This window comes from Poeciliopsis prolifica, unplaced genomic scaffold (genome assembly GCF_027474105.1).
Source record: "Poeciliopsis prolifica strain line A6 unplaced genomic scaffold, Auburn_PproV2 SCAFFOLD040, whole genome shotgun sequence".
NCBI lineage: Eukaryota > Metazoa > Chordata > Actinopteri > Cyprinodontiformes > Poeciliidae > Poeciliopsis > Poeciliopsis prolifica.
In genome coordinates, this window is record NW_026562415.1 from 4,974,511 (window position 1) to 4,999,603 (window position 25,093).

General features: G+C 40.7%; 1 protein-coding gene across 7 annotated transcripts in view; it reads right to left on the bottom strand.

The window, feature by feature from the left end:
• Positions 1-1,207: 1,207 nt before the first annotated feature.
• foxp2 (forkhead box P2) overlaps positions 1,208-25,093 on the bottom strand; it is a 112,131-nt gene continuing 88,245 nt past the window's right edge. For 6 of the 7 annotated variants that reach the window (XM_055054663.1, XM_055054659.1, XM_055054664.1 and 3 more), the window contains 9 exons: positions 21,412-21,499; positions 19,772-19,855; positions 16,115-16,325; positions 14,720-14,823; positions 14,501-14,602; positions 12,162-12,283; positions 11,463-11,532; positions 10,334-10,638; positions 1,208-5,707 (listed from right to left, as the gene is read on the bottom strand). In XM_055054663.1, the coding sequence (XP_054910638.1) occupies positions 5,563-5,707; positions 10,334-10,638; positions 11,463-11,532; positions 12,162-12,283; positions 14,501-14,602; positions 14,720-14,823; positions 16,115-16,325; positions 19,772-19,855; positions 21,412-21,499 (1,231 nt within the window). In that variant the 3' untranslated portion in view covers positions 1,208-5,562. The remainder of the gene's footprint in view (positions 5,708-10,333; positions 10,639-11,462; positions 11,533-12,161; positions 12,284-14,500; positions 14,603-14,719; positions 14,824-16,114; positions 16,326-19,771; positions 19,856-21,411; positions 21,500-25,093) is intronic. The other variant, XM_055054662.1, reaches the window with a different exon arrangement.

A 25,093-nucleotide genomic window follows, 5' to 3' on the forward strand; every position in this document is an offset into this window, starting at 1 on the left:
ATAGGACTCAGATCAAATGCAGTTTCAAATCAGCATTACCTCAATTAGTGAAGAGCGTCGATTTGTGATGTTCACAAACTCACCACGTCAGTTGACTCTGTGGCACAAACAGTCACAGCTGCAAGCCGTGTTGGTTTTGTTGTGTTTACTCGGATGTTTGCACAGTTCTCACATTTTTACATGCGTGTAACCTGCAAACTGGAACATTTGTCTTCACTTTGGTTGAGTACACTCTCCGTACAGGAGGATGTACTCAACACCCTCTATGGGTGCAGTGCCAGTTTTGGGACCGGGCCTTGAATTAGGGGGTGAGCTTCTGCTTCACACTCTTCTTCTGCTTCCATCTAGTCAAAAAAAAAAAAAAAAAAAAAAAATGCCAGATTTGAGCTGAAGTGGCACCTACTGTTTAAAAAAGAAACTGCGTGCCTGGAGGAATGCGTCCGGTGAGATGTTCCCAGGACGTCTCACAAGCAAACTGGCTTCTTAAATAATAATAATTAAAACAAGGAAGTCTTTTGAACAGCTTTTTCCAAAGAATAGATAATTTTTCATATTTTCCAAACTGGAAATATTTCCGTACACGAGAGACAATATCTTTGGACAATATCTCCAAAACAAGGAGCAAGTGTAGAAGGCTTCCTACTGGAAGGAACTGACTGGCGTTGCACAGCAACAGGTGAGGAAGGGGGATCGCCGCTTTGCTTAACGCTCCACGGAGCCATGGAAAAGTCAAAAGACTCCAGCATTTTCCCGGGCGACTAACCAAACTGACTTGAAACCAGAGGAAAGTAACCGGCCTGTGCCTCCTTCTTCGCTGTATGGAAATCCTTCTTAGGTTCAGTCTGCATTGGGACATCCTTGTGCTACATGAAAGCAGTGGGCTTGAATCACCCACAGGCTAAAACCCATTACAGGTCCAAAGGGGTGAGCAATGCACTACCATGTCCTGCTCCTCTAAACAAGGCTCCGGCTGCCCAAAAAGAAGAAGAAGAAGGAAAAAGTGTAACATATACATTAAATTTTTATTATTATTATTATTTTTTTTATCTCTCTGAAGTAGCAGCCCCTGAAACCTTAAATGTGTAATGCCACGCTAGATTTTTATGGCTGTGCCTTTGTGGAATAAAAGATAAATGTGCAACTGCGGAGAGGGAAATGATTTACTCTCTCATGCTGGAGGTAGTCAGTTGCTTTTTCAAATTCCAAGTTTTGGTCCTTTATTTTATTCAGCAGTGAAATGCCATGAATACAGAAAATAATGTCTGGTACAATTCTCAACCATGACCTTCTAATGTCAGAGAACCTTTAACATATGGACACAGTACACAGGAATGAGAAGTATAAAAAAAAAAAAAAAAAAAAAAAAAAGGTTGTTGAATCTCGATTAAAGTAAAAGAGCATAAGAACAGAAAATCACCAATTACATAAACATATGTTTGCTACAGTCCCAATTTACTGTATACATAGGGGGGATCATATTCTCAATTATTAGAGAAGGATAGCAGTAGAAAGGATACATGACTCAACTGCCAGACATAATGCTTCATAAAGTATGCACAGAGGTACAAGCAATAAATACACACATTAGGTTAAAGCCTTACAGCTACGCAAAGCAGATGCAGAAAAAGCAGGTTTGCTATTCTTAGCGAGCAATGAGAGAGAAACAGTAAAAATTCAGGTAAGTCAGAAAAGAAACACAGAACTCTCTTTCTTTTTTTTTTCTCGTTTTTTCCCTCTTAGAAAAAAGTCTGGTAAATTTCATGGGTCCACCGACATGATTTTTTTTTCTTTTTTCCTTTTTACATAAGTATGCACAGTTATCAAAATACAGACAAAAATCAACCCAGAAAATCCAGACAATCCTAAAATCTAGTGGAGGAGCAGATCGCAGTTCTGGAGGTCTTTCTGGTATTATGTGCAAGCAACTATTTTAGACATGTTTTTTTTTTTTTTTTTAAATTTTACTTAATTTGTACAAAACCCATGCAAATCTACAGGTAATATGCATTCTGTGCCTGACAGGTTTTATCCCTCTGAGGTAATGCACTCCTATGCATTGCAACACGTAGGCCATCGTCCCGATGAGTTTTATTGTATTTCTTTTTGTTTCCAGTCCACCAAATGATTTTTAGACATGCATTTTTAAAAAAAAAAACCCACAATATTCCCCTTACAGGTAATCTATACATTATCATTCTACAAATGTTTGCAGACCACCTATCACAATGCGACTCCTCCATGTATCCTGACGCAGGGAATGTAAACGTTGGTTTTGAGCCACGTCCTATGAAAGACAAGCAGTGGGGGAAAGTGGGACAGCTCTCGAAACTCGTGCACTCTGTTGTGGTTGTTCTGAAGTTGTTCTGCAGAGGTAGAAGCTTTTGGAAAGCCTTTTTTGGGTGGGGGAGCAGGGGTAAACAGGGTTAAATGGGAGAACCCTTTTTTTTTTTTTTTTCCTTTTAAATGAAAGACGAAGCGCCCTTTTTATTTGGTGTGAATACGATTATTAAGAACGTCATTTCTATCCCTCCGTAAGGAGTCGGCGTCCTGACTCCTGGCCTCTTGACGCGGCACCGGCTCTCAGGCGCCTGAGGATGTGCCTACAAGCAGTGCTTTTGTACAGTGTGTGTGTTTTAAGCTCTGGCCTGACAACTCAAAAGCAACGGACGCACAGTGCGGTTCAGATTTTGGTTCAGAACGAAGCTCAACGTGTCGCTCTTTTAAAAAGCCATTGCGTATGTGAAGGACGGTAAAGCTGACCACCTGGTCTCTGTATGTCTTTGTGCCAGACTCGAACAGGGCATGGGTGTGAGTTTTACGGCTTATCCCGTTCAAGAGGAGGCAGAATTTTGTGTAACTTTGGTTTACTGAAAACAGAAATGACCATTAAAGCAACAACACTTTGGGAGGTCACTTTTCCCCTTCACCATTTCGTACCGACACATCGTCATTCCTAACCCTCCTGTCTCCCCTTTTCAATACATAGTTATGGCACGCCTGAACCGGACGTGGTCCGCCATTTTGATAGGCAAGCTCAATACTAGACAATCACAATAACTATGGCTTCCAGACAATCAAATAGAAACTAAACTACTATTTGGATAAAAATAGTAACTTCTCTGTTTGAGGTCTTTCACATGTCCTCACTGTTGGGATGTAGTAAGAAGTGGACTTTGCTGAACTGTCTTTATGATTGGAGCATCCTTTATCCCAAAATTGAAATAACCATTGCGAGATATTTAAAAATAACGATAATAATAATGAAAAAATACCCCCTCCCTGTCATGCCTAAAGCAATTCTGTCTACCAACATGGTGGCAACAAAGTTTATGGATAGATGAGTTTAGTTATTGTTCAGTAAATTCCATCAAGTGTGGACATAAAATGTTTAAGAAGTGTCACTTGTAATTTGAGTCAATTGCATTCTTTTCCCATTGTTTGTGGCTGTATCAGCAACCAAATACAACATGGTGTCAAATAACCTCACTTCCTTACAACAGACTACGAGCAAATTAAATAAAATCACTTTTAGTTGTCAAAGTGGATACGAATTGGTGTATGGTTGACACAAAATGTCCACCGGCAGATTTTAGTCCTGAAAAAGTCAGATGCGAAACGACCGAAACTGCAAAAGTACGAAATGGTGAAGGGGCGAAATGACCAGCGCTCAATGCAGCCTTACAGGAGGAAAACAACAGGAAGTACTTCTTCTTCTAGAAGTACAAAATGTATAATAAAATCTAACCACCTATCCAGATTACACTTGTGTGTATAAACCTGTAAAGTTTCAAATCCATAAGCCACATAATGAGGGCTGGATGAAGTTAAAGCAAATCTTACCTAGAAAAGGTCACCTTAGATTTTCCCCTTCCACAATGGCTATCACTGTTTGCTTTCCCATGCTAACCAAGCCACATTATTTCATATTAACTTGAAATTATGACTTATTTGGCTTCACTAGATAGTTTTCATGTTTGGTTAGTAGTGTTTTCAGTTTTTTTTTTCTTTCGATTTGACGCAGCTCAGAACAAAAACCGCCACAGAAGTGAAGACGTGAATGCGTTCGGACGCTTCCACCTAAAACAAAATGATCTCCAACAGGTTTGTATACAAAACAAAACAATGAGTTTCAATGTGTAATGCATAACAAAAATAAAGAAAAAAAAATTAACATAACCTTCACAACATCAAGATGTTTTTGCACTTCTATTGAATACACAAATGTTTTATTTTGGTCTTGGTCCACTTTTATGGTTATTTCACAGACAGAATGCCTGGCAGAAGGTAACCGGAGTAGACATTTTTTTTATTTTTATTTTTTTATGAGTTCCCAAATTACACATGAAGAATCAGCACTCGTTTCTGCACTGACCATCTTTGTATAGGGCTAAATGAAACAATCCCAGAGGTTTTTCCAAGGTAGTTTGTGGACAGAAAAACTAAAATAAATAAATAATAATAAAACAAAAAAAACTTATCTTTGAACTAGTTTAAAGTCTCAGAAGGTGAGGCCAAAAAAGAGGAGTTTGGTGGCTTCTGCCTGTAAGCTATTGGCCATTGCTAGAGTTTGGCTTTGGTTTTTAGCTGTTGCCTGTCACTGTTTGCAGGTAGACAAAGCTTTAGAACGCCGAGGTAAGAAGAGCAAGAGGAAAGTTTCGCAGAAATGCATTCGCTTTGTAAATGGCGTTTTTTTTTTTTTTTTTTTTTTTTACACAAACTGTTATTATTTTTCCAACTTCATTTTAGACTTTTAATCACAAACACACAACAGACTGGAAGCCAACTTTTTGTCCCTTGTTTTTTTTTTCTTTCTTTGTCTTTTTGTTTGTTTGTTTTTTTCTCTGAACAGTTGCGAAAACAGTCTTGGTACTGCAGTTGTGATTCGAGGGATGGCATTTACAGTTGGTGGTGTCTATAAATCAGATCTGGAAATTAACAATGGTAAAAAGAAAGAAAGAAAGAAAAAAAAAAGCTAAAAAATAATATGCTGATTTTAATAATAGTAGCAACATACAGGCAGTGACACAATTTTCCGAGACTACTCCTGTGCAAATGATAACAGAGCAACAATTTGAATTGAACCAGCAATTGTCTCTAGACATTAACAACTACTGTGGGTTGGGTTATTCACAAACGTAAAACGTCTTCCTTTTTTGGCAGTATAGGAGGCCGCGAGCTTTCAACAGAACATGATTTGCTTATTTGTCTCATGTTTCCTCCCCCATCCATGCGTCCATCATCCTTTCACTGTATGTGTTCGCGCCACCCCCCCACATATAACAGGTCTTAGAGAGTTTCTTTTTCGTCTTGTGATTCTTTTTACAAGAACAGATGACAGACATCTCATGTCTGTCATGTTTGGGGAATCCAGAAGGTCTGCAACAAAGAGTTCCTCTGGACTGGTCTCTATCCAGATACATGCTCAATAAATAGTCCCAGTGGTGAGAAAGAGAGTCAGCTGTGGGTTCTTGGACGGTGGAGTGGTTTCTAGCCTTGCAGGTCTGTGTAAGAGAAACAGTGCGGTAGAATGGTGGGACACATTGACCAAAAATCGTATCCTAGTCACTCAAGGTCTTCCGATAGGTTCCCTTCCTCCAGCTCCCGGTCGTCGTCAAGTTCCGGACTGTGATTGGCCGTCGTCACGAGTGACATCGGACAGTCGTCGTCATCCATGTTGAGCGGCTCCTCTTTCACGTGAACAGGTGGCCTGTGAGGAAAAGGACAGAGGCACGTAGATGTCAGATTTTTCAAATATTCTCAGACAAGCGTTAGTCTTTACTCAGAAGCTAAAGGAAAACCATTCTGGTGATCCAGGAACTGGTAAATATCATTACCAATATTTCATTTTCAACTTTTTCTTAGTGACCAAATGTCATTTCTCATCTGATAACTAATGAATTAAACTAACCAATCAAAGTTTCCTGTACGGAAATTTGATTTTGTGACTGAAATGTTTATGTAAGGTCAATGTCCAACTAGATCAAATTAGATCAAACCATCTAGTTTAAACGGGATCATTTGATCTAGTTGGATCAAATCATCCCATTTTGATGATACAGACGGAAAAGTGAAGGAGTGCTGGAGTTTTTCCTGTCTATGTGGAGCACAGAGCAACATGCCACTTCCATTAATCTGTTGTTGTGTGCTGCATGTTTGCAAGAAAGACAAATTTGGCTATTTTGCTCAAGCTACCTATGTAGATTGGCCGACTCACAGGACATCTGCTACTGAAAAAGGGGAGATATTCAGCACTATAAACACTTTGAAGCAACAATTAAATGCAATTAGCTCTTTAACTATAACGCTTTTTAATGTTCTGATTATTTTCAACTTTTTCTTCAACAAAGAACTTTGTATGTGTAAAAAAAAAAACAAAATTGAAGATGTTTTCCTAATGTGACCTCATAGTAAGAATCTCTTTCTAACCCATCCCCTGATTTACAATTTGACATTTTCTTGTAACAAAAAAAATATAAAATAAATAAAACCAACTCGTGTGACACGCTTTATCTGGTGAAAGTAAAAACCATGTTGTTTGCAAGACGCTAATTCGACATGATGCCTCACGTCTACTGTAAGTAAGCACATGAAAATTGCATGAAAAACACGGCCCCTGTAAGGCCGATAAGCTGTGATGTTCCAGACATGTTTGGCATTTAAAAGTTTACTGATGACACCAGGTTGAAATACATGAAAAAAAAAAAAAAAAGGGAGGCGGGGGGGAAACAGGCCACATGATAAATAATGGAGAATTTCTCATCCTTCAGCCCCCTGGAGCAAAGGCAGAGGAGAGGCTTTTTTATCTAGTTAATAGAAAGCGCAGCCACTCGTTAATATGCAGAGGCTGTGGCGTGTCGCTCCTCAAGAGGAAAAACCAGCAGCTTGCTTCTGCCATTAATCAACTTCAGCCCCGGCAGTTTGCTCGGACACCATGATACATGTTTTTAACTCTAAATGGATGAATATCTTTAGCCACTGTCAATAAGCGCTGGCCAGGAAGCAGCACAGGATGCCTTTTTTCCTTCAGAACAACACAGGAGTGGGTGGAAAAGGAAAAGAAGAAAGCTGCTGGGCAGCTAACAAGAATAATAATGCTGTCACACACAAACAAGGCATAACATGATCCGGAGCCCTAGTCGGGGAGAAGGGTTTGTGCAACGATGATAAATCTGACAAAACCTAATTATTTCTGACACATCGGATGCATCAGAAAATCCCAGTAGACTCGGAAAGAGGAGAGGGAGACTTATCAGGCGGCGGCGGCGGCAACGTTAGGATGCGTCTCTCCTGGGCCGCCTTCATCAGCGGGGGGGTGGAGAGGCAGGGCGCCGGGGCCTTTTTGAATTTGAAAAGAATTTTTAAAAGGTACAGATGACTTTAATATTCAGAGCCAAATACTGTAAATTAATATTCTGATGTGGTCGGGATGAGAAGATCTTAAGAGGATTCGAGCCGAGCGATGAATATTTCTGTTTCTGTCCTGCGGATTTACAGGAAGGGAGGTCGGGGGCGGAGGAGGGGGCGGTTGGTTGCAGACGAGAAAAACATCACGGAAGGAGAATGAAAGTATTCATTCGGCGAACACTTCTTCTATTTTCACACACATTTAAATTCAAATACTTTGACGTCAGATAACACAACGAGAACACACTCCTGAGAAGATTCTGATTCTAGTCATATCAAAAATATGAATGATTCTTCACTATTAAAATAATCCTCATTAGGATGTTTGGATGCTTGACAAGGGGAAAAAAAAAAGAAAAAAGAAAAGAAGGAAATTACGAGCTGCCGTATTCGCTTTCGGCTTTCCAACGCTTTATTAAAATATGTGGATGAGCCATTTAGCGCCTAATGGCCGGATGCCATTATCGAGTCACTCAAGGAGTAAACGCCGGCCTGAAATGTGCTGTAATAAATACGCTGAGATGCCTGCTCTCATATCAAGCGGAGATTAGCGTTGGAAGCCATGCGGAGGTAAGGCGAGGGATGAAAATAAGGTCATTAGTCCAGGAGGTCAATGGTAGGAAGAGGAAAGGGGCAGAAATAATAGAAAGATGTTCATCACACCAATGAGAGGTGGACACAAAACTATTAAAAACATGAGACAAACAGAATAACTGGGCCTTGACACATTGTGTTGAGTATGAGAGAAGTTGGAAGCTCTAATTGTAAGTTCAGGCCTTCCTGGTTATAACAGTTACCACTTCTTTTAAGCAGAACCCCTCAGGGTGAACATGAGTTTATCACACATGCATACTTACACATACACACAGCCAGCATGGCCCAGGGCAAGCTGGTCTGTGGTTAAGCAGACATCATTAACCTTTAGACATTTAGGGGAAGAGGAGGTTTGTCTAACAGCTGAATGGACTCAGTTGTGCTGACGACTCTCCTCCCAAAACAGGTCTTCGAGGTGATGTACTATTTAGTTTAGTGCCGCGAGCCGCTCTATTATTTAAGCGCGTACAGCGAAAAGTAGCGCGGGAGAACACATTTCTTCCATTTCGAAGGTTGTTGTGGACTGCGTGAAAAAAGGCCAGGCTGGGAGGGCTGGGGCTAGGTGCCTCTCGTCCCCCATAACAACTCGTGTCAGTGTCGAGACGACGTGGCCGCGGAAAGCAGAGGGGGGGGGGGTGGAGGAGAAATGGGAAAAAGTCTGCGCTGTCCTGTTACTGAAAATTAAATGACCTCAGGGAGTGCAAACACCGGGAGTCTGTCAGGAGCATGGCAAATTTGCCTCACTTAGCACCCCCTTTCAGGAGAGGTAAACACGTCTAAATATATTAAGGTATGGACGCTTCCTTTCTCATAAATACATTTACTCACATGGCAGTGGGAAGCATCCTTTATCCATTACACAAATGGTTAGCTAATGTTGCAACGGAGGCTTTGATAGGCAGAACATAAGAAGCGTTAAAAGGATATCTTTGGCGTGTTTGTTTCAAACTGTAGCCCTCGTGTGTGTGCGTGTGGCTTGGACGTTTCTGAAAGTCGAGCACAAACACTCTCTCCCAGCCACACAAAGAGAAGATGAAGATTAAAGTAATTAGTGCTATGCTTGCTAAATTTTAATACAACCAGTCCTCCCTCCATTAAAAAAAAAAAAAAAAGCAGCTAATATGTACAGAGTGGTTTGATGACAAGGTCCCACATATATAGACTCGAAATGTACGACCACAAAGGCAGTAAAATCCCACTAAAAGAGAGAGGGAAGTCTGCTCACAATGCAATCCAGCATAGAAATTGAGCTCTGCCCTGAGGTCGGTGCTAACTAAACAGACACTGATTCAGGGGGTTAAATGTCAGACAATTAGAGCAACATAGAGCAGGAGGTGGGCGCTTGGAAGTGGGAAAGGCAGCTTTAGCTTGCATTATCAAACAAGAACACTTACAGATCTGTAAGGTGGAAATTGGCACGCTTTTATCGCTGTTAAAAATTCCAAAGCATTTAAACGAAACATTTCTTTTAATTTTTTTTCATGTATTTCGCACTGTGGGCGAGAGGAGATTTATCTAGGTGGTTTCGGTGCAATTTATTCTGCACGTCTTTATAAAGTCATACTTTTAATGTTGCACTGTGGAAAAACAGTTCCTTGCAGAAGTAAGGTCTTTATTTGACCACTATGATAATAGTGGTCAGGACTGGAACCCACCAGAGCGCCCCTCTTTGGTTAATACTTTGTAGAACCTCTGCTCAGTCTCAAGGGTTTGCAAGCTCTTATTTTTTTATTTCAGTATTGTCTTGTATTTGACTTCATTCGACTTCGCTTCTGACCAGCTCTCCCATCCTTGCTGAGGAAAATATCCCCACAGCATAATCCTGCCATCACTGTGTCTTATATGGGAGGATGGAATGTTCTGAGATCGTTTTGGATGTAGTCCACAAAGTCCAATCTTAGTCTAATTTTAATAGGATGTAGAACTGCAAAAGAACTTAATGCCTTTTTTTTTTTTTTGCCCAATCAAAAGTTGAAATTTGAGGAAAGGATCAATAATAGTTGTTAACAGACAATCTCTGAACTCCTCCGGTTATCATGGACCAAGTGGCTACTAGATCACTTCCTAGTAGGTTTTGCAGCCATGTTTTTTTTCCATTTTTAGATTGTGAATTAATTATTTATTTTTTGGTCTAATGCTGTAGTTTTTCTAGTTTCTTCAATGCATTCTGCACTTTTCAAGCTTTAATTTGAAACCAATTATGCTTTGCTTTCTGTCAATCTAAACAGGAAACTTCATTTAACACTTTGTGGTTCTTAAGTAAAAGTGAAAAAGCAGGAGGATTCTTAAGACTACAAAACTAAACAATTGTGGCAATTTCTTTTCCCATACTCACATGTGTACTGGAGGGGAATATCCAGGACTGCTGTGTCCGTTGGTGTCCAGGTGGTCGAGTGAGCCATTGAGCTCCTCGTGGGCAGACTGCAACATGGTCGGCGGGCTGCAGCTCAGCGTTCCTGGCGGGCTGATCCCCAACAAACCAGGCGGACTCCCTCCCAACAGTCCGGGCGGGCTGCCGCCAGTCGGTCCGGACGGGTCACCGCCAAGCAGGCCGTGGCAGCTGCCGCCCATTGGCCCCGCGGCGCTGCTCATGAGGCCGGGGGTCCCCAGCAACGGCAGAGAGGTCTCCGCCAGAGCAGCCTGCAGAGACGGAGAAAAAAAAAAAAAAAAAAAGGAACAAGAATGAGAGAGAGAAGAGGGCACGGGCTGGTGAGGGTAAAGGTAAAGAATGAGGGACGCGCGACTATTAAGGAACAAGAAATATGAGAAGCATATGAAGCATAATTACATAAAATGTTGGGTGAATAAATGGCTTGCAAAGACAGAAGGTATTTAGTGGCTGAGAGGCAGTGTGAAGAGTGAAAAAAGAGACAGCTGAGGGAATAAAATGATTTACCATGGCAATTACTAAAATACAATATCCTTCTCTTATTATGTTGCAAGAAATCTTTCCCATGTGTGGAAAGCTTGCAGATTACCTCCCAGTAACTGCCATTCAAATGCCTTTGTGTGGAGTGGTTATGTATTAATAAAATAATAATAATAAAATAAAGGCTCCCAAAAACTTTACCTCAAAATAATAAAAACTCCTGACACATTAGCCTGCTACGCATTAAAGTTATATACAGTGATTAAATTTTTAAAGTTTTTGCCATGAGCACCTCGCTGGCGTACACTATGAAGCCAAATCATTTATGACAGCTTAGATAAATATTAATGCACATGCCCCTGCATTTGCACATGCCACAATCAATCTAAGGTGGCTGCAACAAACTGGGAGAAAGGGGAGGAGAGCGGGGAGAGGGAAGGAAGACATTCTGCTCGGTTTGACCACAGGGTGGCCTTCTGGGTCTAAAGGTGGAAGAAAGAAGGGAGGAGTGGAGGAAGTGTGTGAGAGAGGAGAGAAGAGGGAAGAATGATGCTTCCGCTTTATGCTAAATGCAGGATCTGATGTGGAGTTCTACCTGTAAGCTGGCGTTTAGCGCCGTTCCGTAGCCAAGACTGGATGGAAGGTTCTTCACGAGAGATGGACTTCTGTGGAAAAAAACCCAAAAAAACAAAACAAATTCATATGTAAACATTGATCATGCAATGCTTGACCTCGTCTTTGTAACATAGTTTGCAGACAGATTTATTTGCCCTGACTGCGTAATTTTAGGGAAATGGCACACTGTAATATAATTGTCAAACTTTGCAAACTATTTAAATTAATCCACATTTTGTTTGCAGTGTCACATGTTTATATCACAAACTTTAGTTTAGAAAATATCAACAAACTGTCACACTACGACATTATTGGGGTTTTGTCATTTGGTCGGAAACTTTGTAAGGTTTTTAACTTCTTTCTTAAAATAAGACTCTGAAAGGTGTGGCGTCCAATTGTAATCAAACCCATTTACTCAGAAACCCTGAAATAAAATCCAATTCCAACTGAGAAATGTTTAGACGAGTAATGCCCAATATTGTGTAATTTACTCGGACACCATGATACATGGTTAGTTCAGACAAAAACTCAATTTGTTTTCTTCCTTTTGTTTCACAATAATGTTTTGGGCCACTACATCAAATCACTCATATTGCATTAAAGTCTGTGGCAATGTGTGAAAACCTTCAAGGGATATTGGGACCTTTGCATGGGAGAAGGTAAGTGGCGCTACCCTTACCCTGTGATCTTCTGCGACCTGCGTTTCTGGTACTCCACCTCGTCCACCGTCCACACCGCCCCCTTCACGTTTTCGACGCGCACGAAGCACTTGTGAAGACTCAGGTTGTGGCGAACGGCGTTCTGCAGAGAGAGGAGAAGACAAGCGCAGGTCAGGCAGGATGAGGTAAAACAAATCATATTCATTCATTTTCCATCATGAAGAAAAGTGAAAAAAAGAAGGCCTAGAAATTGATTTTTCTTTCTTTTTTTTTACATTTCGAAGAAATTCTTAACATTCACGCACCATTGATTTAATTAGTAAAAATTGAGTGAGAGTGAATGCTCTTACAAGTCCTGCACACAGTACATATCAATCAGAGTAAGTAGGCTAAAAGGAGGTAATCAGCATAGCGAATGGCTTATGCTGGTGACAGAAGTGGTAATGCCGGCCTTGATAATGGTGATGTCAGTAACCCTTCCTGCTCCAGAAAAGCACAGCTCTTAATGGACACATCGCTTTAAAGATGACAGTAGTGAAAGAAAAAGGAAACTGTCTCCTAGAAGGCCTCGTATCATTGTGTGAATATATATGTGTGCTGGAGAGGGGGTAAGACCTCTAAGATGTTCAAATATTCTTCTTTCCATTTCGCATTTCAAATTTGCCGTCTTAAAAATTAAAAATAGCAGAATTTGTGCATGAATTAAAACAAGGGGAGGAAAAAAAAGAAAGAAAAGAAAGAAAATTATATGACCACATAAGCATGATTAAAGCATGCATCGGGCCCTACAAATAATAACCCCGGCTTTAATATCCCTGTCTCTTATATTTATCATCTCCCCTTAGCTTGGTGTGTACAGCTCTTTCTGCAAAAGAAAGGGATTCAAAAAAAAAAACCTCATAAGCAGATCTTGCATCTGACCTGAAAATCCCATGATTTGATTGATCTTAATGCCCATGGCTCTGAATATGATAATTTTAATATTAATGAGCAAATGAGCAGTTTTATTATGCATGCTATATAGTTAGAACTAATAAGCTTCTGGGTGAGAGAAAAGAGAGAGAAAGGGAAAGTGGGATAGGGTGGGGGGCAGACCCCTCTTTTGAGATGAGACGAAGCTGTGATATTAAACTACCTTTCATTTCTTTTTGCTCTCAATACTTAAAAAAACCCCAACACATTCACTCTGTTAATCAAATGAGAAGCCCATCGCTGATCATCCTGCTAATGCTTACAAAGGGAGTCGTGGAGCTGCAGATGTAAATAGATCACCTGGAGACGTTTTTAAAGTCACCGGAACAATGGGACTTGATTTGGGGGGAAACGACAGGTGAAACCAGTTTTAAACCAGCAGAGGCTCTGATGTTTTCCATGGCAAAAGACATGCCCTGTCAAAACAGTCTTACGCAGCAAAACGTGGTGCGCTACTGTACCTAACAAACTGGAAAAGGGCGCTGATCTCTACGCGTGCCCCCCTCCGATTGGCGATCACACACCCGTGTGCTCATTTGCATCCCAAATCCAAATTAATTCACTTTGCTAAATCTAGTGCCGCAACACATCTTGCATGCTGATGAGCGGCTGTTGGGAGTTTTTCCCTCCAGTCCTCTCTGTGTAGCCACAAAGGCTAAAAGAAAGGAAGGGGGAAAAAAAATAAAACAGATGACACGGAAGGGGCCACGGGATGAAACGTTGAAGATTCTTGCTGGGCTTCCTTTATCAGCACGCAGACACACTCCTGGCTGAAAACGCGTTCTGCGGGACGGACATTTTTCACCATCTTTGTGCGGCCGGACAGGACCATAAAGTTGTAGTGACAGACATACAAATGGGGTCCTTTTGTGTAAGTAAATAAAGAGCGCTTTCCTCCATGACAGGCCTATTCTCACTTCCTGCCCCCCTCCCAACCTCCTTGCTTCAGTTAACCCCTTTTCTTGGAGTCAGTTTATGCATTTGCGCACCAGAGAGCTGGTTAACGGGCAAACCAGCCACCCTTCCTCACAATTAACCAGTGATATGCGAGAGAAGGTGGTTTCAGGACATACAAGAGAAGGTGGTTTCAGGACCAGGAGGAGGGGTGTATTAACAAAAGGTGCTGATGATGAAGTGGCTGCTGTATAATTAGGGCGTCAAAGCCCTCTCCTCTCTACACCGGGCCTCCGCTATTAATTGCACCAAATTAGAAAACGATACGTGGGGGGCGGGCGGGAGATGATTCTTCCAGCTGTCATTTCTAAACAGAAAAGGCGCTGTGGTGGAAAAATAAATAAGAAGAAAAAGAATGGAGAAGTGCTGAAGAGTAATTCGAGCCATTTTCAGGTTTTGTACTCGTTGGGAGCAAAGAGCAGAGCAGGATTACCTTCCAAGTTGCAGCGTTGCGCCGGAAATACGCGAACGTGCGCGTGAACCAGCTGTAGATTTCGTTAAGCGTTAGCTGCATGTCGGCGGAGTCCATGATAGCCTAAAATGACACCAAACAAGGATCACGCCGGGCTCGGCTGAGAGTGACAAAGCCAAGAGAAGGTGGAGCAATTAATTCAAATCTAATCAGGCGAAAGTTAATTTATTTCCCACTCACCTGTCTTATGAGGGTTGCGTAAGTGAATGGTGGCCTGACATCTGCGTTCTTATAAAACTCGTAGTTTGGGGCAATCTCTGGAAAAATAAATACTGTGTCACCACCTGAAATAATTGGCAAATTTGATACCTTTAGGTGCTGAATTTGCACAAGGTTTCATCAAATTAATACTGGGGAGGGGGTGAGGACGGGTGTGGGGGTGAGTCGGAGGGAAGAGGGGTGTTGGACAAAGAGGGTGGGGCAGGTTGAAAAGGAGGGCACATCAAATCAGCACTTTCCATGTCTAACAAAATGCATTTTTAATTAATCTCTCTCATGAGAGACATTAAACGCTTATATATCCATATATGAGATTCATGTAGTTAGTTAGGGTGAAGTTGAATAATTTATGCTTCACACTAAACGCGTAAATATAAACATCAAAGATGGGTCGTTTAAAATGCAAAAGCTTAATACATGGGATGTCCTAATGTAATAAATATTGTATTTTTCCACCATTATTTGAACTTAATTAACATTCATGCAATATTTATGCGCAGAGGAAGTTCTTGTCTGTTTACATTTAGAGTGATTAAATACAGGCTTGCTTTTATAAACCTAACAGACTTCTCAAACACGCCATTGTGATTGTGTACATCTGAGATGTGAGGTGTGTGTGATTCTCAGTTTCAAACTATTAATTGCACTTAGCGTTGAGGCCTGGCTGTAATTTTCTGTTTCAGCAGTGATTAAATTTTAAATTAAAACTCGGTTAGAAGGAAACAAAAGTCAATTTTATTCAGTTATTACGTTAAATAACTGCAGGGCCTTGCAAAAATATTTTTACCGGTGAACTTTTGCACATTTTTGTCACGTTACAACCAACCATCACCTTGACTATCTTCCCCATTGATACTAAAGAGAAACATCCCTGTAGCATAAATCTGCTACTACCATGTTTTAAATGTACTTTATAAAATTCACAAAAACAAAGTAGTAAATAATTGTGAAGTGAAAGGTTTTTATTTATGGGTAACAGTGTAAAGATGGTAGATCACAAATAAATGTAATTCAGTGATTTTGTAATTATTTTGATAGAATGAGAGAAAAGTGGCTCTGCACAACAATAACTCAGAAATGGTGACTAGAAATGAGAAAAAGAAACTTTCACTGGTAAAAAAATAAATAAAAATAAAATAAAGTGCAAATCATTAATTTTTTCTGCCACTTTATAATCACACATAACTTTATGTTACTCTATCACATAAAATCCCAGTGACATATATCCAAAGTTTTGGATGTAACATGACAAAAAGTGGAAAACGTCAAGTTTAAAAACGCGCAAAAATACATCCTAGCTACCAGTTTGTTCCGAGTGAAGTGGTGCTGTGTGCAGTGCTGAGTAGTTGGTCCTACCCGACGACAAAGGCATGGAGTATTTGTCCGAGTGGCGCCTGCGCATGGCTCCCATGCTGGGCACGTTGGCTCCTCCCAGTACTGACGGCACCTGGGGCATGGCCGCCATGGGTGTGATGGGGGCTGTAGGCGTTGTGGGGGTCTGAGGTAAGTTCGGGGGCGACGTCGAGGGCAGGTTCTTTGACATGGTGACACTCGACACCAAGTTGAGCTGCGGCGGGGAGAAAACGAAGCGCGAGTCATGACTCATGATGTGGGAAAGAGACACACATATCCACACACATGTATGTGGGTGAAAGCGGGAGGCGGAAGGCATCGTTTTGTGGTTTCCCTGACAGATTTGAGCGTCTGCGCCGCTCCTCTCTAACACAGCTGTGTTTCCACTAACAAGGCTCGTGGAGAGGAGCCAGCCCATCTCCACTAATTACAACCACCAAATTGTGTCATAAGAATTCTAATTAGAGCACGCTGTTCAAGATTATCCAACGATCAGCCTCCATGTTATCCCAGCCCCATCTCTCTTTATCTCTCTATTTATCACACTCTGCCTCTCTCACTCCCTCCCCGGCTATCTCACCACCCCACAAACACTCATCGTTCTTAAACAGTGGAGAAACGAGCCCCTAAACACAGGTTATCTCTCCCTTGTGAAATGATGGATACAAGCTTCTTGATATTGACAGATATCTTTTGGAAATCTGAATGATTTTGGCATATAAATGCCTGTTAAAATACACAGTTGACTAAGTATTCAGGTGTTTCTAGTTTTATGTAGTTTTCAAAGTCTTTGAAACCTCTCATTTAAGCAAAGTGTAAATCTAAAGTCTATAAAAAGTGCGGGAATGAAGGCATGGGAGAGAAAACGGACCATTATATTAATTTTGAGACTTTAGTAAAAGTTGAAAAATATGTGTGCTAAAGATAATAATGACAAGTCCTCTTGGTTGTTTTCTCATGCTTAGCTTGCAAAATGCAGTCTGGCATTAGGTTTAGATTTTAATTGAGTAATACAATTGTGTTAAAAGTTTGAAGCTGATACAAAAAAAAAAAAAACTTCTCCGTGGCCAGGTCTCACTGACTTTACTAGGCTCATTCCCACCGACAGCAACATTCCTGACTGCTTTGATGTGAGGATTTAGAGAGTTGCCTCCTGGTCAGAATATCCCACAAACCCTGAGGTCATAGAATACTGACGGCAAAAGGATTTGCTGCACATGAAAAGAGGGTATAATTCTATTAAAAGCATCGCTTGATAGCTTGGCAGTTTAAATTTACTGCTGCACCAACGCTTGCATTGACGGAACTTTAAATCAACAACTTTTTATTGCAAAAGGAGAGTCTTAAAAGCCCCAACGCAAAGTGACTTCCAGTGCCGAAGGAAGTTTAGAAAGTTAAAGTTCTTTCCCATGAGAAGCAAATCCGCGTAGACGGCTAGATGGTCACTGTGGATATAAACACTCTCTTCTGTGAGTCTTTGTCTCTTCCGCCGCGCGGTGAGTGAGTGACGATCGCGGGAGCCGTCCGACTTGTCCGCCACTTCTGTACTTGCTTCCCAAATCTCATATGAGAGGCTCTAACCGACTGGAAAATTCCTCGCTGACCTTTTAGTCCCTGCGCTAATTTAGCTGGAATGGTAATGACGTCGTTACATATTCAAACCAAATTGCCTTAATTGTGAGCCTACGAGTGGAATGCGTCCACATTGAGATCTCTGAATTGAAGGCGACTTGAAAGATGGGAAGCAGTGTGGGAGCCAAAGGCTCTGGGAGATGGAGAGGAGCTATAGCAAAAAAAAAAAAGAAAAAAAAAAGAAGAAAACACATCCGGGGTCATTTGCTGCAAGTGTTGAAAAATATTATAAAATGTCAAGTTAGAGACTCTGGCAATGGAGAGGCGTATTAATGAGCTAATTCCATCATGGGTAAAGAGAGTTTATACTCTGTACCTGGTTTATGTGATGGCAGTGCATTGTCTAAGTAGCACAATGTAAAATAGCACATGTGAAGTGTGGCATGCATTTGTATTTTGCGCTCCAGAGATGGAACTCTGGAGAAGTTGAACAAACGTCTCAAAAGATCTTTTTGGTGACGTTTACATTTAGAGACTGAAATTTCTGCCCATTGATTTTGGCAAAAATAGGAAGATTAAATTAGAAAATGTTTGTAAGCTACTTTGAAGTGTTTCCACAATTGCATTTAGTTCTGGACTTGACCTGGGCCAGTCAGAACATCAATGTTTGATCAAAATCCAGCCTTTTGTTGTCCCAAATGGGCTTTCATCTGATCAGAGGTCTTTCTTCCAGATGATAACCGTATTCTCGATTTGGATGGTGGCAAACTGTTAATGGCTTCATTTGCCAACATTTAAACTTTGGTTTTCCTTTGTTCACTCTTCTATAAAAGACAGAGTTGCTATGACAGCTGTAAATACATGCAGCTCCTCCAAAGTCATCTAGGGCTTCTTGTCTGCTTTTCTACTTGATCCTTTGCATTTATGCACCAATAGTAGTGCCTCTCCTACATTATATCCAATTAAAACAAATTGGAATGTGTTTAAATATCTTTGCAAAGCACAAACATTCATAACATCTATATTACTTCTATTCCAACATCCCCCAAACAAATCTTTATCTTGTCAGACTTTAAAAAGTGGGGAGATCTTAGAAAAATCTAATGACTTCACTGTTCGTTTAGGAATTCTGTCTGAATTACCCCCACCACCAAATGCAATTAGCTGTTCTTTCATGTGAGCTTTATGTAATGCAATACTTCATTAGCATCATTCATTCATATTCGGGCACGGATTAGAAGCTGGAAATTCTTTATTGGACGAGATGGTGCCAAGCTGCTGGAGTTTTAAAGATGATAAAAAAAAAAATGCTACACAGACGGAGAGTAAAAGAAGGGGACTTGGAATAATAAAAAGGATTTGATTTCTGGTGGAATTATGGAATAATTGTGCTATCTTATGATCGTCTACATTCTGTGATGACATGTGACTGGGAAAATGATTCAATTGAATGTAGGCACTTACGGAGCAGCATTAAAACGCTAACAATGTTTTGATGTCTCATATTTCAAAACTACGAAAACTGAGGAGGGGTACAGTGTTTGCCAAAATGAATTATCGGGATATGAAATTCAAATATCGTTTGGATAAGTCACTTTCATAAGGGTTCCATTAAGAGGAAGGGGAAAAAAGCCCAGCCTGAAATCACTTTTTCTTTTTTTGTTTTATTCTCCTGTGGTCAATTTTAGCTTCATGTCAACATCCCACAGTCTCCGACACTGAGCTGTTATTTTCTGCTGTTTGTTGTCAAAATGACACATCTTCTCTCCTCTCATTCCACTTCTGAGCGCTTCTTTGGCCACCGAGCCAAACAATCATCGGCAGCCAATAGGTTGTTTTGCCCTATTATAGCTATCACAAAGAAATTACTCCCGCCGTTTTAGCCAAGGACTCCGTCGCTCTGCCATCTAATACACTCCCAAACTCTATTGTCCTCTCACAATGCACAAAAAGCGATAAGGAGCACATGTAACTGTGTATTACAAATCCCATTCGCCTCCCTTTCATCTTCTGCTGCCCGCTTAAACTGTTCATTTTCGGCGATCGGAGGCGAGCGTGTTTACGGGAGGCAGAGCAATATGCACTCACTGGTTTGGGAGATGACTTGGGCTCTGAGGGCCGCATGTGCAAGTGGGTCATCATCGCCTGAAGACGCTCACGTTCTTTAGAAAGCTGTTAAGACAGAAGGAGAGGAGAGAGTGCATTAGGGTGGATTAAAGAGGAAAGGAAAGAAGGAGGGAAGGAAGGAAGGGGAGAACAGAGGCAGGTCAGGCAAAACAAATAGCGTTTCATCTTTTTGTCAATATCCGAATTTAGGTCAGCGAAGGCTTTGACAGTAACAAGGTGGTTGGCTCATAAATTAGGTGGTCCTGAGTGTCTGCTCAAAGTCCTGTGGACACTGTTAGGGGGATGGAGCGCAGCAAGCAGCTGCCAAGAGGTGAAGGGGTCTCCCAAACAGGGTGCCAGGCGGCCCCGCCTCCCCGGTCCAGTTAGTGGCCCCAGCCGGTGCTCATCATCAATCTAATTCACCTGGAGTGACAGGGACCGGACCTTGTGAAAAGCGGAAAACCTCCCGCCCCTTAATAACACACACACACGCAGAGCTGGGCCTCATTACAAGTGATGGGTCTGGTGGTGAAAAGAAACAGAGATGATGGGGCTACAGAATGGAGGAGCAGAAGAGTGCAAAAAGAACAAGAGCTACAATGTAATCACACTGGGATGGCAACATTTTGCAATAAAAACATTGAAAATTGAGTGAAAGTTCTTTAGTTTGATGACTTTCAAGGACTGTGGCAAAGCAGAAAATTGAGTGACCTAAGTGCTCAACATATATTCTTAAAATCTTAGAGATTAATTCAAGACAATTAATTAGAGACAAATTCTGGTGAACTAGAAGAGTCCAGTATGTCTTATTAAAAGCTACAGGAGAGCACTACATGATGCTATTGTTAAAAAGCAGATGTAGCAACAATCGTGCTACTGGTGATTCCACAAAATCAACTTCCTGCTTTTCATAGAATAAAACTTCCTGCTTTTCATAGAATAAAACATTTACGTTAAAAGGCAACTTTTCTCAACTTTTTGCATGACATTGTATACAATCAACAATAAAAAGAGAATTAATTTGACTTTTTAAATTATTACTATTAGAAATCTTTGCCAAGAGTGCCGAAACATTTGTTCGCCCCTGTCTTTATTTGTTTCTAAAGGCAGTGCGGCGCTCATCTGCAGTGCTGAGTAATAATGTCACTCAATCAGCGCTCTCATTATCTATCCAACATGACTTCTTAATAAGGTCACGCTCCACCTACTGAAAATAGTTCCCTCCTTTTGAGCTTTCTTCAGGTGCAAAGTGCAGTTAATTAACACAGCAGACTGGGAGAGATGCGCTTGCTATTAATTGGAAAGAAAAAGAAGGAGGAAAAAAAAACGAAAGCAGCAGAGAAAATAAAGCATGGGCTTAATTCAATTAAAACAGCCATAATGGCTTTCGTTGTAAGGCTCGAGGAATCCTTTGTTTAGTGGCTTTGTTGAATTCAGTAGGTCCTGCTTGTCTGGGAGTATTAAGCAAACCACAACGTGGCCTTTTCTCCTACTTGTGCAAGTTTCACAAAATAAAGTTTTGACTGCTGGAGCCATGGCTACACTAATGTAAAAAAAAAATCCAACCATATAAATTTACTCCATTGAGACATTATTACTAGCTTAAAAAAAAAGAAACTTACTTGTATTTCAAGTTGCTGTACAACTTGCATCTGGACTCTACACTGGGCTGTGCTTCTGTCATCGAGAGCGTGCTCGCTGTTTAGGTGCCTGAAAGGACAAAGAGACATCCATATTGTAATTTCACATTGATGTATTAAATAGATTGTACAAATGTTTGAATGTTTACGGTCTATTGGGGTATTGCCCTGTATTCAGCTTTCATCCATCAGCCACTCAACTCTGACCAGCAAGAAAAGTATCCCCACAGCATGTTTCTGCCTCCACCATGTTTCACAGTTCTAATATATTCAGGGTGGCATGCACTTTCAGTTTTCCACCACACATTGTTTGCAGTCACCTCGTATAGTTTTCGGGATGTTGTTTTGCTTTCATAATGCTGTTTGTTTACTAATATTCTCTGGCAAACTTCTTTGGCCCTCACAACTACACAAATTAAGCAACCTCTGAAGCATTAGGCATGGGCAGGATTGTGATTATGAGTATCAAAATTAAAGGTTAAAAAATAAACACAGTGAACTTTTCCCACGTTTTAATTTAAAACGACATCTTTGAAAACCTTTCTTTCTGCCTTTCACCACTGAAAGTTTTGGGTGAAACCTGAAAAACTTAAAAATGTCCAAGGAGGTAACAGACTTTTTAAGGTTTCGCGTGGTACAGCTGTGAGAACTTGGTTTACCTTGGCAAAAATTGTGGTGGATTATAATTACAGTATCAACTTTTGTTTTTATGATAATTTCCATACAGCGACAATTACCTATAGGATCCCAGTTAGAACCCATTGTTCCTATTTGAAATGAAGTAATTAGCAGTAACATGGATGGTGTGAGGCACCATTTTTAACATGACAATAGGTCTGTGCCAGTTTAGATGATGGAAGTGGCGGTGGTGGCAGCGGGGCTTGGGGGGCCTTCAGTGACACCCTGAGAGCTGCTTTCTTCTAAGAATAAAACGTGCTGGCCTAGCAGAATGGTTTTGTCCCCCTAATTTATTGAAAACAATACACACAATTTAACACGGGCAACATTTGACACACAAAGGCGGCTCTTCACTTGAAGGTGCATTATCGTGGCACAGACATATTAAACGTATCTGGTGTGTTCGCCTCATTAGAAGGAAAAAAGGCGGCCAGACAGCCATAACAGTCAATGAAGGTTTTTGTCTCGATTGGATTTCATCTGTAGGACACACATGCACAAAAAAAACTCAACCATTAAGATAGACCTCTATTCCAGACACACGTCCAAGGTAGTGCAAATATGTGGTGGAAAAAGGGTTCCTAAAGTGTTGTGATGCTGGGTAATGAGCCTCTATCTAAATGATCATTGGAGACAAACTCACAAAGCAAAGCTTTGAGGAGACATGCTTATGAAATGCCAGAGCTGCCACTTTATCTGCAGTAATTATAGGTTAGCTTGCAGACCCTTCAATGATCATTTACAGCACAGCCTCCAGTGCATTAGAGGGAGTACAAAATCTCTTCCTCTCTGGCATTCGCTTTATCTGAAAACACACGCTTGCTTACATTATCGCGAACACACACTTCCAGCACATATTCTTCTCCGCTCCCCTTCTACCCCCACACCCCACATCTCTTCTTGTTTATCTGCAAAGCGTAAAAACAAGACAACTCATTGAGCTGCTTTCTCTTGGCCTGTCAATCAGAAGCCGAGCAGAACATTTGTAATCACAATAGTCCTGTACCTTTCAATTAACACTGAACACGCTTAAAAACCGTTTCATCTCGTCCCTGCCTTTGCTTCCCCTAACCATTTCAGTTTTTAATGCTCTGAAATGTTTCATTATAAATCAAGAATGAGGTGGTATTAAAAAAAATACAAGCAGAGGTAGGGAGAGAAGTGCATGAGGGACAGGACTGGTGGATTTCCACCAGCTCTATGCCTAATTGCTGTTTCAGGACACGCATGCAAAAAAAAAAAAAAGGGCGGGAGGAGGGCTGTGGGGGGGCATTTCATTAATCATTTAATCACGTCCCTCGCAGGATGAGGGAACTAATGTTGCAAATACCCTTTTCATTTCACTGCCCATAATGCTATCTTATGCACTTGATGTATGGTGTGTGTCATGAATTACAGCTGCTTCAAAAGCACAGAGATGGCTGCTCGCCGTCCCTGAAGATACCTCATTACAAAACAAGAAAAAAAAAAAAAAGATGTGCAAAAATCTTTATGGAGTCTACGTCTGATCCGCAAGCAGCTACGTTTAGTTAAGAGTGCACGTGTTTGTGTGCGTGAGGCCTCACGGCGGTCCTGCAGTTAGGGCTTCGTACATTCAATTTCACTGCTGGCCAGTTAGCAAGGCGATTACAGGAAGATTACAACGTGCGTTTATAAAATATTCAAATGGCAGCATGTTCTGCTGAGCATTAATAATGCCAAACAAAGACAGAAATGAAGGAGAAGGGGGTGGGCAGACACACAGGACAGGAAGAAAAGAACATGACAAAAGAAAATCGAAGGTAGTGAAACAGGGAAGAAGAAAAAGACCGCCTTAGGTTTCTAATCTGTCTGAACAACAAAAATGATTTTAATCACCATCTTTCACCTGGTATTATCATTTTTTTATTTTTTATTAACAACTCTGCCAACTGTGGTGATCAGCTCCTTTACTATGAGGACCTTAAGTAACCTCACCTTGATAATGGTGATTACAAACAATTTTAGGATTTTAAACAATGTTTTCAAAAGAAAACAAGAAAGAAGGGAAAGAAATATTTTAAACAGAAAAAATGTAAAAAGAAAAAAATCTGAAAAGTGTGGTGTACATTTTTAAAAAACCCACCTTACTCCCAAAATAAGGTACTACTTTATTTTCTTTACTTATAGCCCTGCATAAAAAAGCATTATCCTTTTAATAGACCATGAATTTGAGATAGTTGCAGCTAAAATTAAATAGCGAGAAATAAAACATATATATATATATATATATATATATATATATATATATATATATATATATATATATATATATATACACATACATACACTATGGAAAACAGTGTATATGTATACACTGTTTTACCCCCATCATCAGGCATGAATAATGAAAAACTGGAGAGAAAAGATGGCCAAGGCAGAGACTTCTGAACACGACACTTAATATTAAAACAAAAAGATGTTAAAAATAGACAGAGACACAGCTGTTGTTTTTAAACCCCAAAAACGATTCTTTGTTTTATTAGAACCTGCGGTTTGTCTTAAAGAGAACAGAACAAAAGATCTTGAAGAATTTTTTTCTCTCCAATAGCTGAAAGCATGAATATGTATAGGCCATCAATGTCCACTAACGGCCCAATAATAAATCTATTCAAGCCAGTATAAATGGACTGTACACTTGGGCTAATTATTCGTGTGCATCATCTGGGCTACAAAGGCCCAGCAGAGAAAGTTGAGCTGTCTGTACATGACACACTAACACCGATTCAGCAGTACACTTCTAAATAAGTGCATCAGAACACAGCGTGTTTACACACGGTCTCTTTCATGGACACTGTCACCATTTGGAGGTGGTGCCCCGTCTTTTAAAGGTCTTGGTGGGGTGGAGCAAAGCCTCACCATGTAGGGGCAAGGAAAACCCACTAAAGCAAATGCCTGCCTCAACAATGTGCATATGTGTACATTATATAAAGACAAAGACATTTGGCTGCTGCCTTGTGGGTTTAAT